The 15,231-nt window shown below is 39.5% G+C and overlaps 3 non-coding genes and 1 gene segment (V, D, J or C); 2 read left to right on the top strand and 2 right to left on the bottom strand.

The window, feature by feature from the left end:
- Positions 1-952: 952 nt before the first annotated feature.
- Positions 953-1,024, bottom strand: trnap-agg (transfer RNA proline (anticodon AGG)). Its single transcript has one exon. It is a non-coding gene; the product is annotated as a tRNA-Pro (tRNA).
- Positions 1,025-2,119: 1,095 nt separating this feature from the next.
- trnap-cgg (transfer RNA proline (anticodon CGG)) lies at positions 2,120-2,191 on the bottom strand. Its single transcript has one exon. It is a non-coding gene; the product is annotated as a tRNA-Pro (tRNA).
- Positions 2,192-6,042: 3,851 nt separating this feature from the next.
- On the top strand, positions 6,043-6,124 carry trnas-gcu (transfer RNA serine (anticodon GCU)). The gene has a single exon. It is a non-coding gene; the product is annotated as a tRNA-Ser (tRNA).
- Positions 6,125-12,738: 6,614 nt separating this feature from the next.
- Positions 12,739-13,198, top strand: LOC134311814 (T cell receptor alpha variable 14/delta variable 4-like). The segment is given in 2 exon segments: positions 12,739-12,781; positions 12,891-13,198. Coding segments are annotated over 2 exon segments (351 nt in total).
- The last annotated feature ends 2,033 nt before the right edge of the window (positions 13,199-15,231 follow it).

Here is a 15,231-nt window from a genome sequence, read left to right as displayed (position 1 = left end):
TAGATTTTAACAGGACTCTTGATAAGTTTTTTGTATAGTTCAACGAAGCATTCCACTAAACATGGGCTCGTCCGGGATTTGAACGCAGGACCTATCGCACCCAAAGCAAGAATCATACCACTAGACCAACAAGCCAGTGGGAATAAGAGTCTTTGTGTTACTTTGATCATATTTGAAGCCTACACTTTGGCAAACTGGTTTTAATTAGTCAACTGTAAAGACTTGGATTTTAACAAGACACCTCCCAAAATTTACCCAAGAATCACAAATCTTGGACAAACCATCCTACGACGACTAAAAGTCCTTTAAATTTACCCAAATATTACAGTAACCAAATATCTAAAGTTACAATTCTTTATGACAACATTTTTAAAATAATTAAATCAACTTTAATTTACATGTCATTGATCAGTTGGTTCAATTATTATTTTTTTTTTTTACATACAAATAAAAACATAAAACAGATCTTGTCTAATAATTTAATTCAGAGGCAACAAAACAGCATTTAATATTCTAATAATAAAGTTAGTAATATTTATTTCTTTTTCTACATAAAACAAACGCTATAATGTTTTGTATTATCTGTTATTAATACTAAAGATTGAAAGAAATTTATGTTGACATGAGATTTTCCTTGTCGTGTTGACTTCATACTCTGCACTGTTTGACTTTCCTTCACAATGACAGTGCTTTACATTTAAACATGGATTCACAAAACCTCTCGATGGCTTTTAAAATAACTCTGGCAGCATGATTTTATAAAGGTTTTTTTGTTTGTTTTAATTGTACGAGGACAAAGTTTAAGCTAAAGGTTAGAATTTTAATAATGTGGTTTGGCATCCACATAGAAAGCTGTTCAAGTTTTGCCATTTAATCACCCCGTTTCATTTCCATTTGCACACTGGGATTAGAACCTGAAGATGCAGTTGATATATTAAACGCGAGTAAACAAGGGCTCGTCCGGGATTTGAACCCGGGACCTCTCGCACCCTAAGCAAGAATCATACCCCTAGACCAACGAGCCAGCTAGAACAAATTCCAGGGCATTTCTTTGATCTCAAAACCATGTTGACTGCTTGCAATGGGAAGTTTATTCATGACAAAACAAAATTCAATGCAGAGCTTCATTAAAGCATTTCTAACAGTTTAAGCATGAGGTGTCATTAAAGACTCGCTTTGTCAAATGAAAAGACTTGGAAGCATTTGACAGGAGCTGTGTGCAGTCCCACTGACTTTATGCTTCACACTGTTTACATTATGTATCATGTTTATCCACCCAAACTGTACAATACAAACGTTGTGATGCTGTCTTTAATCGGTTAGTTATACAAGAGATTTTGCAGCATTTACATTACCATGATATTTTATCTTGTCGTGTTGACTTCATGCTCCTTGCTGTTTGGATTTCGTAACATTTTTAATGCTTTGAAAATCTGTAGAAGAAAAAAAAAACTTTAAGCTGACTGGAAGAATTGTTATGAAGGGTATTTACATCCACATAAGCTCACCAAATTCTACCAGTGTATCAGCATGTGTCATTTTTGTTTGATCATTAGATTTTAACGGGACGCTTGATAAGTTGTTTGTATAGTTCAATGAAGCATTCGACTAAACGAGGACTCATCCAGGAATTGAACCTGGGACCCAAAGCGAGAATCATACCCCTAGACCAACAAGCCAGCAGGAACAAGAGTCTTTGTGTTACCTTGATCTGTGTGACTGACCTTCAAAACTATATTTTCTGGTTGAGCTGGTAAGTGTGGTCGGTGCTTGCATTACAAAACTATCAAAACCTCCAGTTTCAGTACATAGACTGGTAATCCTGCAAATTGGGCTTGTTTTCAGTTCTTGCAGGTGCAGGGCTCCACTTGGCATCTTAGTGGTGAGGCACAACCCGTCCTGTTACAAAATAATGTTCTTGGGATCATATGGCAACCCGTAGTTTTTCAAACATAATCAGCTATATTTTTGTCATCGATTTAATTTATCTAAATGCTTGTCTCAATGCAAATGCAAATTTGTCTCTATGTGCTTTTTAGGTACTTACTTTAGGTACTTACATTTTAACGAACACTTGATAAGTTTTTTGTATAGTTCAACAAAGCATTTGACAAGTTGAGGGCTCGTCCGGGATTTGAACTTGGGACCTCTCGCACCCGAAGCGAGAATCATACCACTAGACCAACGAGCCAGCAGGAACAAGAGTCATTGTGTTACTTTGATTTGCGTGACTGACCTGAAGTGGCCTGCATGGGAACCTGAAGAGGCTGTTGTTAAATTAAACGTGAATAAAAAAGGGCTCGTGCGGGATTTGAACCCGGGACTTCTCGCACCCTAAGAGGAGACCATACCCCTAGATCAACGAGCCAGCTGGGACAGAAACCAGGGCATTTCTTTGACCTCAGTGGCTTAGCGTCAAAACCATGTTGACTGGTTGCACTGGGAAGTTTATTCATGACAAAACAAAATTCAATGCAGAGCTTCATTAAAGCATTTCTAACAGTTTAAGCATGAGGTGTCATTAAAGACTCGCTTTGTCAAAATTAAAAGACTTGGAAGCATTTGACAGGAGCTGTGTGCAGTCCCACTGACTTTATGCTTCACACTGTTTACGTTATGTATCATGTTTATCCACCCAAACTGTACAATACAAACGTTGTGACGCTGTCTTTAATCGGTTAGTTATACAAGAGATTTTGTAACATTTACATTACCATGATATTTTATCTTGTCGTGTTGACTTCATGCTCCTTGCTGTTTGAATTTTGTAAACATTTTCAACTCTTTAAATTTGCCCAAAGATTCTAAAATCTGTAGAAGAAAAAAAAACTTGAAGCTGACTGGAAGGTATTTACATCCACATAAGCTTACCAACTTCTACCAGTGTATCAGCATGTGTCATTTTTGTTTGATCATTAGATTTTAACGAGACACTTGATAAGTTTTTTGAATAGTTCAACAAAACATGTCATTAACCAAGGGCTCGTCCGGGATTTGAACCCAGGACCTCTCGCACCCAAAGCGAGAATCATACCCCTAGACCAGAGGTCACTAACAGGCGGACCGCGGTCCGGATCCGGACCCAGAAGCTGTCCCATACGGACCCGGACCTACAGCCAAAACAGAAAGTTATTATTTGAAACCTGACGGGGCGCTTCTATTTTAACCGGCGCAGCTTTTGTAGTCTTTACAGTAGCGGTTTAGCGGATGAGAAAACGCACAGACCAATCACGTGACACAACTCAGCCAATCAAGTCTGTGCATTCCAGCCGGTAAACACTGCGACTCTACAGTGCAGACAGATGAGAGAGTTAGAGGCGATTTACATGTGGAAAGATGGTGAAAAGAAAAAGGAAGATAGCGAACGTAGAAAAAACGAAGGGAGAGATACAGACGACTGTGCAGGAGAAAGTTGAGAAAAAGACGAGTGAGACAGGAGACAAATGACGCTCTCCAAAAAAGAAACGTGTACAGCGAAAATACAGCATTTAATCCGTGATGGAGAGACTCATTTCTGTTCTTACTTCCCACTGGAGCACAATTTATTTTTATTTTGTCTTAATTTGATAAGAGAAAGGTTTGATAAGGTGGGACGGTCCGGGTCCTCTCTGTGTGGAGTTTGCATGTTCTCCCCGTGTTCGCGTGGGTTTCCTTCGGTGCTCCGGTTTCCTCCCACAGTCCAACGACATGCAAGTGAGGTGAATTGGAGACACTAAATTGTCCATGACTGTGTTCGATATAACCTTGTGACCTGATGAGTCTTGTGTAATGAGTAACTACCGTTCCTGTCATGATGTAACCAAAGTGTAAAACATGACGTTAAAATCCTAATAAACAAACAGACATCTGATTTGACAGTCAGTTATTGATTACATGCAGATGTTGATACAACTACTAGGCTATTTATATATAATATATATCAATATATATGTTAAATATATATATATATATATATATATTTGCTTCAAGAAATTTTCTCTAACTGGACCTCTTTAAATTTTAATTGAATACCCCTGCCCTAGACCAACGAGCCAGCAGAAAGAAGAACCTTTGTGTTACTTTGATCTGCGTGACTGACCGTCAAAACTATGTTGTCTAGTTGAGCTGGTAAGAGTGGTCGGTGCTTGCATTACAAAACTATCAAAACCTCCAGTATCAGTACATAGACTGGTTATAACCTCTTTTTATATAGTTGAAACATGATAAATATTTAAAGCTCAAAATAGTAAACATTTCTTTTAATTAGTCGACTGTCAGGACTAGGAAGCATTTGAAAGCTTTGTGCTGTTTTCATAAAGTACCTTTGTAACCACATGTAATTAGACAGACTTTACATGTTTACCAATTTAATGCCACCTTTGATTTCTAATTGCACACTGTGATACATTTTGAAGAGACAGTGTCTGCTTATGACCCACTAGACAGCTTGCATCTCTCTGGCTAGACAGTAAGCACCATGAGAAAGACTGGTACTTGAGCACAAAAACCAGCATTCTAGACAAGCTACTGCTTTATATTAAACCACCAGTAGAGGTCACAAGGGCACCAAGGTCAATCAGTATTGGACAGCAAGTGAATGGAGGTAACTTTTGCTTTTTTATGCAATACCTGTCTTGAACAACATTTTGAAGAAGAAATATTTGAATCATCTATTTTTATTAGTTTTTGCACTGCACATTCTTCTCCAGGATGCCATCAAAGTGAGTCAAGTAGAAAACAAGCTCTTCACAAATTTGTGTTTAACTATATGGTGCTGCTAATGTTTCTTTTAATGTTCATTTGTTGATGCACCTGGCAGAAAGTGTGCAGAACTGGGGACCACTGTGAGCAACATCAGCATTTCCTAAAGGTTTTTTAATGGAACAACGCATGTGCCTACTCAGATAGTAAAGAGATTCCTCAGGTGGAGAATCTTATCCAGAAAAGCTGAGAAAATTATGGCCAGTGCAAATGTAAATGTTAGGCAACTGTTTTACAACCTCCAAGGTATCTCTAGCTACACAAAGAGGTCTGCAGAGTTTCCAGGTCATGTGAGAGGTTTATGCTGCCCAAAAACTGAGAGTACATCTGTGTTACAGAGGATGGCTGTTACAAAATTTCCTGGAACCACAGTTCTGTCAGGTTTATTTTATAATCGTTTCAGCTGTACAGTTAGAAGATGGAACCTTCTGCAAAATCATGAGTTGGAACTCCTACTACAAATATCTTCTGTGTTTTAGTAAAAGAGCTTGCAAGCATTTACATTTTCAGCATTTAGCAGATGCCTTTATCCAAAGCGACTCACAGTAGTGACAGTATACACTGTGAGCAATTGAGGGTTAAGGGCCTTGCTCAAGGGCCCAACAGCTGCAACCTGGCAGTGGTGGGGCTTCAACCAGTGACCTTTTGATTACTAGTCCAGTACCTTAACCACTAGGCTACCTCTGCCCTAGCAGCAGCAGAAAGCTATATAATATAGAGTCAAGCCGGAAAGTCTGCACACCCTTTTCACCTTCTCCACGTTTTATTATGTTACAGACTCATTCTATATCAGATTGAGTTCTTGTTTTCCCTCAAACATCTACACACAATCACCAATAATTACAAAAATAAAACAGGGTTTAGAAAATATGCAATTTTATTTTACTGAGAAAAATGAGTTATTTAGGGGTTGCATATACTGTATGTACACACACTTATGTACACAGCCTAATACTTGGTTGATGCACCTTTGGCAGCAATTACAGCTTCAAGGCGTCTTGGGAAAGAAGCTACGAGCTTGGCACACTTGCTTCTGGACATTTCTGCCCATTCCTCTTTGGCATATCCATCATGTTTTTTTTAGCTCCTTCCACAGATGTTTGATTGGATTCAGGTCTGGGCTCTGGTTGAGCCACTCAAGGACATTCACAGACTTTCTCCGAAGCCACTCCTTTGTTCTCTTGGCTGTGTGCTTCGGGTTGTTGTCATGTTGGAAGATAAACCTTCACCGCAGTCTGAGGTCCAGAGCGCTCTGGAGAAGGTTTTCTTCAACCAGAAATAACATTCCACATAGCTTGACCAGACGAGGTGGCCGAGTGGTTAAGGCGATGGACTGCTAATCCATTGTGCTCTGCACGCGTGAGTTCGAATCCCATCCTCATCGAAAACAATACCTTTTAAATTCTTAATGCATGCTCAATAATTCAGCTCCACAAATCCACAAAGTGGAGACCATTAAACAGTGGTTACTAATCTGTATGTCATTAACATTGTATTAAAAGAATGGCTGTATAAGATGAGCTGTTTCTATTTGGTGTTACAGTTGTGAGTTTTTTGTGAGTAGTGCCAATATTTTACACAGAGCAGATAGCAAGAGTTTCAGGGGTTTTGTTCAATGCTTAAAATTCTGGTTTTCAATGAGGATGGTATTCGAACCCATACGTGCAGAGCACAATGGATTAGCAGTCCATTGCCTTAATTACCACGTCAGAACATGCTCTACCTCCATGAAGTAAGCCAAAAACACAACTGCATTAAAAAATTCCTGTATAAGATGTGCTGTTTCTCTCTGGTGTTACAGTTGTATTTTATGTGAGTAGTACCAATATGTTGTAAAGGTGGAGCTTAATTATCAGAGCTGAAAGCAAGAAATTTAAGGGCTTTTGATCAATGTTTAAAGGTCTGGTTTCCAAAACCACGCATGCAGAGCACAACAGATTAGCAGTCCATCGCCTTAACCACACAGCCACCTCGTCTCAACCTGCCTAGGAAAATGTGTTTCTGCCGTGACCCGGATTCGAACTGGGGTTGCTGCGGCCACAACGCAGAGTACTAACCACTATACGATCAAGGCATTCCAACGATCAGCCACTGATAGACTGATAGACTGCAGTCATAGTTCCAACAGAACAAGCTTCTTGAGCTACAGCAACATGGTGCAGATGAACTAATAGGCAAAGTTTTGCCCGACTCCTATCATAAAGACGAATTCCCATACCGGGAGTCGAACCCGGGCCACCTGGGTGAAAACCAGAAATCCTGACTGCTACACCTTATGGGAAACTGAAGAGCGTGTCATTGGCTGATGCCAGCATCAGTCACTTCTTTCCACTTTAACAAGACCTGCATTGTTGGATCTGAGGTACCAAGAACCATACACAAGGAGTAAGAAAGACAAAAAAGAGCACAAGGTAACTGAGCCAGCCAGGAGTCGAACCTAGAATCTTCTGATCCATAGTCAGACGTGTTATTCATTGCACCTCTGGCCCCTGAGAGACTGAGCTTGTGACTTCCCTGAAGCTCCGGCCTCATTTCTGTCTTTTGACCAATGAGAGAATGGAAAACTTTGAAGCACGGCATACAAAAATACCCTGCCGTGACCCGGATTCGAACCCGGATACGATCACGGCATTCCAACGGTCAGCCACATCCAGCTCATGTCCACTGGTCCCTGATAGACTGCAGTCATAGTTCCAACAGAACAAGCCTCTTGAGCTACAGCAACATGGCACAGGTGAACTAATAGGCAAAGTTTTGCTCTAGTGCTATCATAAAGATAGATTTCCACACCGGGAGTCAAACCCAGGCTGCCTGGATGAAAACCAGGAATCCTGACCGCTAGACCATATGGGACACCAGCATCAGTCACTTCTTTCCACTTTGACCAGACCTGCGTTGTTGGATCTGAGGTACCGAGAACCATACACAAGAGATATATTGTAGCAATCGATTTCTGAGAAAATTCTGGTCTTCTTTGATATGCTACATGACCACCTTCCCATTGGAAAAACTTGCCCTTGATTAAATATGGCGGCTTTCAAGATGGCGGCCATGTTCCAGACGTAGCCTAAAAGATAGGCCCCCCTCACCCATTACTTGTTGGGGTATTCAGATATGTCATTTTCCCTTTCGTTTCTGAAATAAAAGAGTGTCCTGAGACTTTTGACTCACCCTGTACATATTTTACAGTAAGTACAGTGCTCTTGTGATTATATGGTAAGCCTTCTAAATGCGTGTGTGCACATTTTTGACGTGTCTTTCAGTGCACTTTTTGCAAGTGTCTTCTGGCCTATTGCTTACCATGATAAATACTTCACTTATTATTAACCAAATGTACTAACAGTTATGTGTCAGTAGTGCAATACATTAAATACATAATAATACATAAATCAAGAGTTTAAGTTAGTGTTAACATCAAATATAAAAAAGACAGCAGTTCTGTAGGAATAAACATATTACATATAATATTTGCATAAACGATCAGTTATACAGTACAGATGTAGTGAGTGTAAGTGTGCACATGATGGCAGGCTCCATCTACATGTTACTAAACTCTGTAACAGGGCTGTACTGCTGGAAAAGGAAGTTAAAGAGAGGAAATGGTTTAATTATGTATAAGATATGATAGCAGGTGTTGAGCTACATTATTCTGCAGATCAGTCATGGCATTGTTTGGATTTCTGTGTCTTCTTTCCATTGTTTTAGGTGAGAAATAACATCACATAACACATAAGAACCTTTATCCAAACCTTAAATAGAAGTTACAATGTATCTGCTGCTAGATTCTTGTCAGTTTTTTTTCTTACACTCGTATCTTTATATATAAATAAACATTGTTCTTTCTCTGTCCACAGGTTTTAATCACGCACAGGAAATTAATTCAGTTTCAATCACTAAAACAGTCTTGGAGAGAGACTCTGTTACTTTATCCTGCAATTACAAAGGATCTGGTACAAATTACCTGCAGTGGTATCGTCAGTTCTCTACATTCAGACCAGAGTTCATTATTCTGGTTAATGAATATAAGAAAGAAGATGCAGTTTCTGGGTTTTCTGTAAAAATAAATGAAGATAAAAATCGAGTGGATCTGAACATCTCCTCTGCTGCAGTATCAGATTCTGCTCTCTACTACTGTGCTCTGCAGCCCACAGTGACAGGAAATCATACTATACTGTACAAAAACACACACCTAAGTTACATATATTAGTTCCTTTAGATAAAATGTGTATATTTTTTTTTTTTTAAATAACTATATAGCCTTTTCTACAATAAAGAACTGTAATGTGTTAACAGTTAATTACCATAATTTTACAATAGAATTAAAGTGAGCTTACAGTAATATACTGTACATTTGCAGCACAGTTGCCAGTAATGTACTGTCATTCTACAATAACTAACTGTGGAGCATATTTACAGTGATGAACTGCAATAGGTTACCAGTTAATTACCGTAAGTACCGTACAAACTGCACAATAGGTTCCAGTACTGCAGTGAAAACCTTAGTGCTATTGATAGTTTTTAGTGTACTAAGATGTTGTCTACGTTGTCTGGGACAATTGTGGCCTAGTAGTTAAGGTACTGGACTAATAATGGAAAGGTTGCTGGTTCAAGCCCCACCACTGACAGGTTGCCACTGTTGGGCCCTTGAGCAAGGCCCTTAACCTTTAATTGCTTAGATTGTATACTGTCACAGTACTGTAAGTCGCTTTGGATAAAAGTGTCTGCTAAATACTGAAAATGTAATGTAATGTAAATGTCTATACAAAACTTGATGTCACACAAAAGAAACACTACAATTCTCTTTTTATTTCCTCTTTTATTTAAACTTTATTTGAATTTTAGACATAAATATTCAACAACTTCTTCAAACAAACCCCCGAAATTGTTGCCAGGGTTTGTGAACGTTTCGAATTTTGTGCATAAAAATAACCTAAAATAACATCATATTTAAATAAAAGTCCTTAAAATAGAATACAAAAGAAGAAAAGTATGTGAGGAAAATATTCTTTGTTAGTTGCACTCACACAATCACAAAACTGACAGTAAAACATTATAAAACATACAAAACTTTAAGCTTTGGCATGTGTCTGGGCTTATATTATTTTGTTAACTCAAAACACACCAATGTCTGGCTTGTGGGAGGTAAGAAATAGCAGACAAATATCTTTTTACTATTACTATACTAAAACAAAAGCAGTAATTATAACAACACAATCAGTTGAAGTGTATAGTAACGTTATCAAAAGAACCACTCAACACACCACTACCATTATACAGCACTATTAACAACTTAGCTCCCGAAACCAACACCAAATTACCAGTGATTAAGAGCATCGGCGCCCAGATGGCGCAGTGGGATATTCTGCTTGCACACTAACACCGAATTTCTGAACTCCTCGGTTCGAAACTCGGTGTTGCCTCTAGTCGGCTGGGCGCCATCTAGCGGGCATAATTGGCAGTGCCTGCAGCAGATACTAATTGTCAACCGTGTCTGCACAGTGGGGGCTGGACTATGTATGTATGTATGTATGTATGTATGTATGTATGTGTGGGTGGGTGGGACTTCATACGTTGTGTACGGACCCTGATTGGCGGAGGAGACGCCTGTGCAGAATGCATGGGCGAAAAGAGGAGGGCTGTACACGTGTTGGAAGAGGCGTGTACAGTGACGTTCTCTCCTCAGATGCAATCTGGTATCTCTCAGCAGCGGCAGACAAAATTTAGTGCGCTAAATTGGGAGGAAATGCATTTAAAAAAGCATCGATCAAATGTACACCAAGTGTCAATTATTTACTTTTTAAAAATATTATACCTCAATATGCACCTTGTTAGAAAATACGCCGCACACTACACAGACCAATTTGATGTAGTGTGCGGCGTATGGTCTGAGCACTGACAGGCTGACCCCCCACCTTTTCAATCTCGGCAGCAATGCTGACAGCACTCCTGCGCCTATCTTTCAAAGACAGCAGTTGGATGTGACGCTGAGCACGTGCACTCAGCTTCTTTGGACGACCAACGCGAGGTCTGTTCTGAGTGGACCTTGCTCTTTTAAAACGCTGGATGATCTTGGCCACTGTGCTTGGCCACTGTGCTGCAACCAGATAGAAAAATGAATATTTTTGTACAAAGAAACTGTAAAACTAAACTTTAAATTAACCAATCATCTCAAAACAAATACATCCCTAATCCTAAATTACAGACGTGATTATCTACATCTAGTTTGTATTCATAAATAAGATTTATTCAGCTACCTTCACAATATCAGATGAAAGAGGAGTTAACATGACTAACTGAATTGGGGGTGGGGAGCTAGATGTGGTTACATACAGTAGAAACAACACCTTATGTTTTATTTGAATCTGACATTCAGCACAATAATGTTACTCCTGTTCTTCATCTTCATTGTTGCTGATGATAATGGTAAGTTATATAATAAGCATCATGTTTTATTGGTCATGTATTAATTTTCTACTATAAACATATTCGCAATATCCAGATAAAATAAATGTTATTTATTTATTTATTTTAGCAGAGGCTGCTGAGAGCATTAAACCCAGTCAAACCAGCGTATCTTCAACTGAAGGAAGAAACATCACACTGTCTTGTATATATGAAGGATTTGAAAATGGTCTCCACTGGTATCAACAAAAACCTGGATCAAAACCAGAGTTTCTGCTGCTGATTGATGAAGGTACTGTCACCCCGGCTCAATAACTTATAATTGGCAGTGCCTGCAGCAGATACTAATTGTCAACCGTGTCTGCACAGTGGGGGCTGGACTATGTATGTATGTATGTATGTGTGGGTGGGTGGGACTTCATACGTTGTGTACGGACCCTGATTGGCGGAGGAGACGCCTGTGCAGAATGCATGGGCGAAAAGAGGAGGGCTGTACACGTGTTGGAAGAGGCGTGTACAGTGACGTTCTCTCCTCAGATGCAATCTGGTATCTCTCAGCAGCGGCAGACAAAATTTAGTGCGCTAAATTGGGAGGAAATGCATTTAAAAAAGCATCGATCAAATGTACACCAAGTGTCAATTATTTACTTTTTAAAAATATTATACCTCAATATGCACCTTGTTTTAAAAAAAGTTTGCGATTCAACCACCTCAACTGTCAAGGCACATTTAAATGGACCAGATAGAAAAATGAATATTTTTGTTTCCTAAAGCGCGGTTTACCACATGAATATAGACGTATACTAAAACTGGATTCAGAATCAAACAATGCCGTGTTTTGCTGACACTGATTAAAAGAAAACGGTGTTGGTGTAAGCTTCTAACTCCCACCTAAAGAATAAAAATCCAATCATGCATTGCAGTTTCTTGTATTTTACTGTAAACTAAGGCACGCCCAATATCATACAGTATAATACTGTAAATGATAAAATATAGTATTTTACTGTGGAAATATTTACTGTAAATTTACAGCAAGTTTATCTTTGCAGTCCTTATTTTTATTTTAGTTTCAGACCTCCAAGTGACACTTTTTTGTATTATTTCAAATAAACCAAGCCTTATTTTTTGGACTACATTCTGCTGTGGACCTTGACTTTCTTTGAAGGTGGAGAGTCAGACAAAGCTGCTCAACCACCATAGTGGTTAAAAACAGGACAGGAAATAACCACTACAACAAGCAAGCAGTAGTAAAACAATACATTAATTAAATACTATTTCATAATAAACTAACTAAATAAAGCCACTAAACTTTGTACAAGCAAATAAAAAAATGTAGAAATGTACAAAGAAACTGTAAACCTAAACTTTAAATTAACCAATCATCTCAAAACAAATACATCCCTAATCCTAAATTACAGACGTGATTATCTACATCTAGTTTATATTCATAAATAAGATTTATTCAGCTACCTTCACAATATCAGATGAAAGAGGAGTTAACATGACTAACTGAATTGGGGGTGGGGAGCTAGATGTGGTTACATACAGTAGAAACAACACCTTATGTTTTATTTGAATCTGACATTCAGCACAATTATGTTACTCCTGTTCTTCATCTTCATTGTTGCTGATGATAATGGTAAGTTATATAATAAGCATCATGTTTTATTGGTCATGTATTAATTTTCTACTATAAACATATTCGCAATATCCAGATAAAATAAATGTTATTTATTTATTTATTTTAGCAGAGGCTGCTGAGAGCATTAAACCCAGTCAAACCAGCGTATCTTCAACTGAAGGAAGAAACATCACACTGTCTTGTATATATGAAGGATTTGAAAATGGTCTCCACTGGTATCAACAAAAACCTGGATCAAAACCAGAGTTTCTGCTGCTGATTGATGAAGGTACTGTCACCCCGGCTCAACCACCTGACCCGAGAATGTCCATCAGACTTAACAAAAAGGATAAGAAAGTGGATCTGGAGATCAACCCTGCTGCAGTATCTGACTCTGCACTGTACTACTGTGCCATGAGGCCCACAGTGATATGAACTCAAACTGTGCTGTACAAAAAGCCTGTTTGGTCAGAGGAGGGAGCTGTTAGCATGTTTACATTTAACTGCCATTTGACTCCCAACATATGCTGACATAATACTTTAAAGCTTTTTGTATGGTTGACTGTAATAAGGCACATACTGTAGATGCATCTAAAAATATTACCAGTCATATTCATCATAGTTTATTACCCATTCCCATGTTTTAAAGACTATTAGGGTAATTTTATTTATCCTACAACAGTTATCAAAGAGTATTTGCCCAAAACATACATCGCTCAAACATTATCAATACCACAACAATAACACACTGAAAAGATGTTAGCAGCAGATCCTTTAACTCCTGTAAGTTGTGAGGTTGGGCCTCCATGGATCTGACTTGTTTGTCAAGCACATCCCACAGATGCTCGATTGGATTGAGATCTGGGGAATCTGGAGGCCAAGTAAACACCTCAAACTCGTTGTTGTGCTCCTCAAACCATTCCTGAATCATTTTTGCTTTGTGGTAGGGCGCATTATCCTGCTGAAAGAGGCCACAGCCATCAGGGAATACCGTTTCCATGAAAGGGTGAACATGGTCTGCAACAATGCTTAGGTAGGTGGTACGTGTCAAAGTAACATCGACATGGATGTGTGATGAAGTAAGTGTAGCTTACCTATGACTATGGCATGTACTTACCTTAAACTTACCTGTGTTGATCCATCCTCTGGTAAGGAGAGGGGGAGGAAGACCTGTAAAAGAGAAAAGTGTACACTTATATGTAACGTAAATAATTGTATGTTGGTTGAAGTGCCATGGCCATGCATGGGGTTAAATAAGACAATATATTGTTCTATTTACCATTGTAAAGCATTGAAATGTATCTGTATTCCGTACCCTATGCTTACCTATAACAATATCGGCCCAGCCGAGGGGGAGGGGCTATGATGATAAAAGCAGCGTGTAGGTAGACAGAAAGGGGGGAGTCAATCGAGAAGGAGAGAACAATAGCACAACAGCGTTAATGACTTTGTAGTCAGTAGTTGTATGTACATTGTCTGTAGTGTTTAGTGTATGTTTATATACTTATCCGTTTTGTTTTCGTCAAGTGTGAGCGCGTGTTTGTATATATGTAAATAGCGTTGTGTTTGTGTGTAAATAAAAAAGGCGGGGAAAAGAAGCACACCTGTGTCCTCAACGTTCATTCCGGTTACTAGACCCACGGGGTTCGCCCCGTCACAAATGGTGGCAGCGGTGTCGCAACAAGTCTCGGGGAGAACTCGGAGGAGGACATTGGAAAGAAGCCACTTAAAAGAAAGAGCATAAAGCGACCGTGAGGTCTGCAGTTCTGAAAACTACCTCACGTTGGCGATGGCTCCGAAGAAACTTCCAACTGCCCAATCTACACAGGTAAATAACGGCGAAGAAGATGCTGAGGTATGCGAACCACCCTCAGCGCAAAATCTCACAGAAAGTGTAGCTGAGATGGCCAGCCTACGACAAATGTTCCAGACCTTTATTGATCGGCAGCAAAGAAGAGTCACGGCAAGATCAAAGGTGGCGCGCGCTACAACATCAGTTCGGCTTGCCACAGGATGAAGTTTGCTGAGGGCAAAGGCCAGCGCAGCAGGAATCGGAAGCATACCCAATCACAACAACAGCAGCAGCAGCAACAACAGAAACAGCGACGTGCACGAAAATCTACAAGACTGAGGGAGTAGCGGCTCTGATAGCGCCGATGGCGTGGCCAAGACTCCCGCAACTCAAAGACTCGGATGATCCGGAGCATTACTTCATAATGTTTGAGCGGCTGGCGATCGCAGCTATGTGGCCAATACTGACTGGGCTTTTCCTGGCCTAAGTGAATATGGTCATGTAGTTATTTTTATTACTCTGTATAGCTGTAGCCTAGTGGTTAAGGTACTGGACCAGTGATCAGAGGGTTGCTGGTTCAAGCCCCACCACTGCCAGGTTGCTGCTGTTGGGTCCTTGAGCAAGGCCCTTAACCCTCAATTGCTCATACTGTATACTGTAACTGTACTACTGTAAG

This window comes from Trichomycterus rosablanca, chromosome 4 (genome assembly GCF_030014385.1).
Source record: "Trichomycterus rosablanca isolate fTriRos1 chromosome 4, fTriRos1.hap1, whole genome shotgun sequence".
Taxonomy (NCBI): Eukaryota; Metazoa; Chordata; class Actinopteri; order Siluriformes; family Trichomycteridae; genus Trichomycterus; species Trichomycterus rosablanca.
Note: the sequence above shows the minus strand (reverse complement) of the source record. Positions and strands in the feature narration are given on the sequence as shown.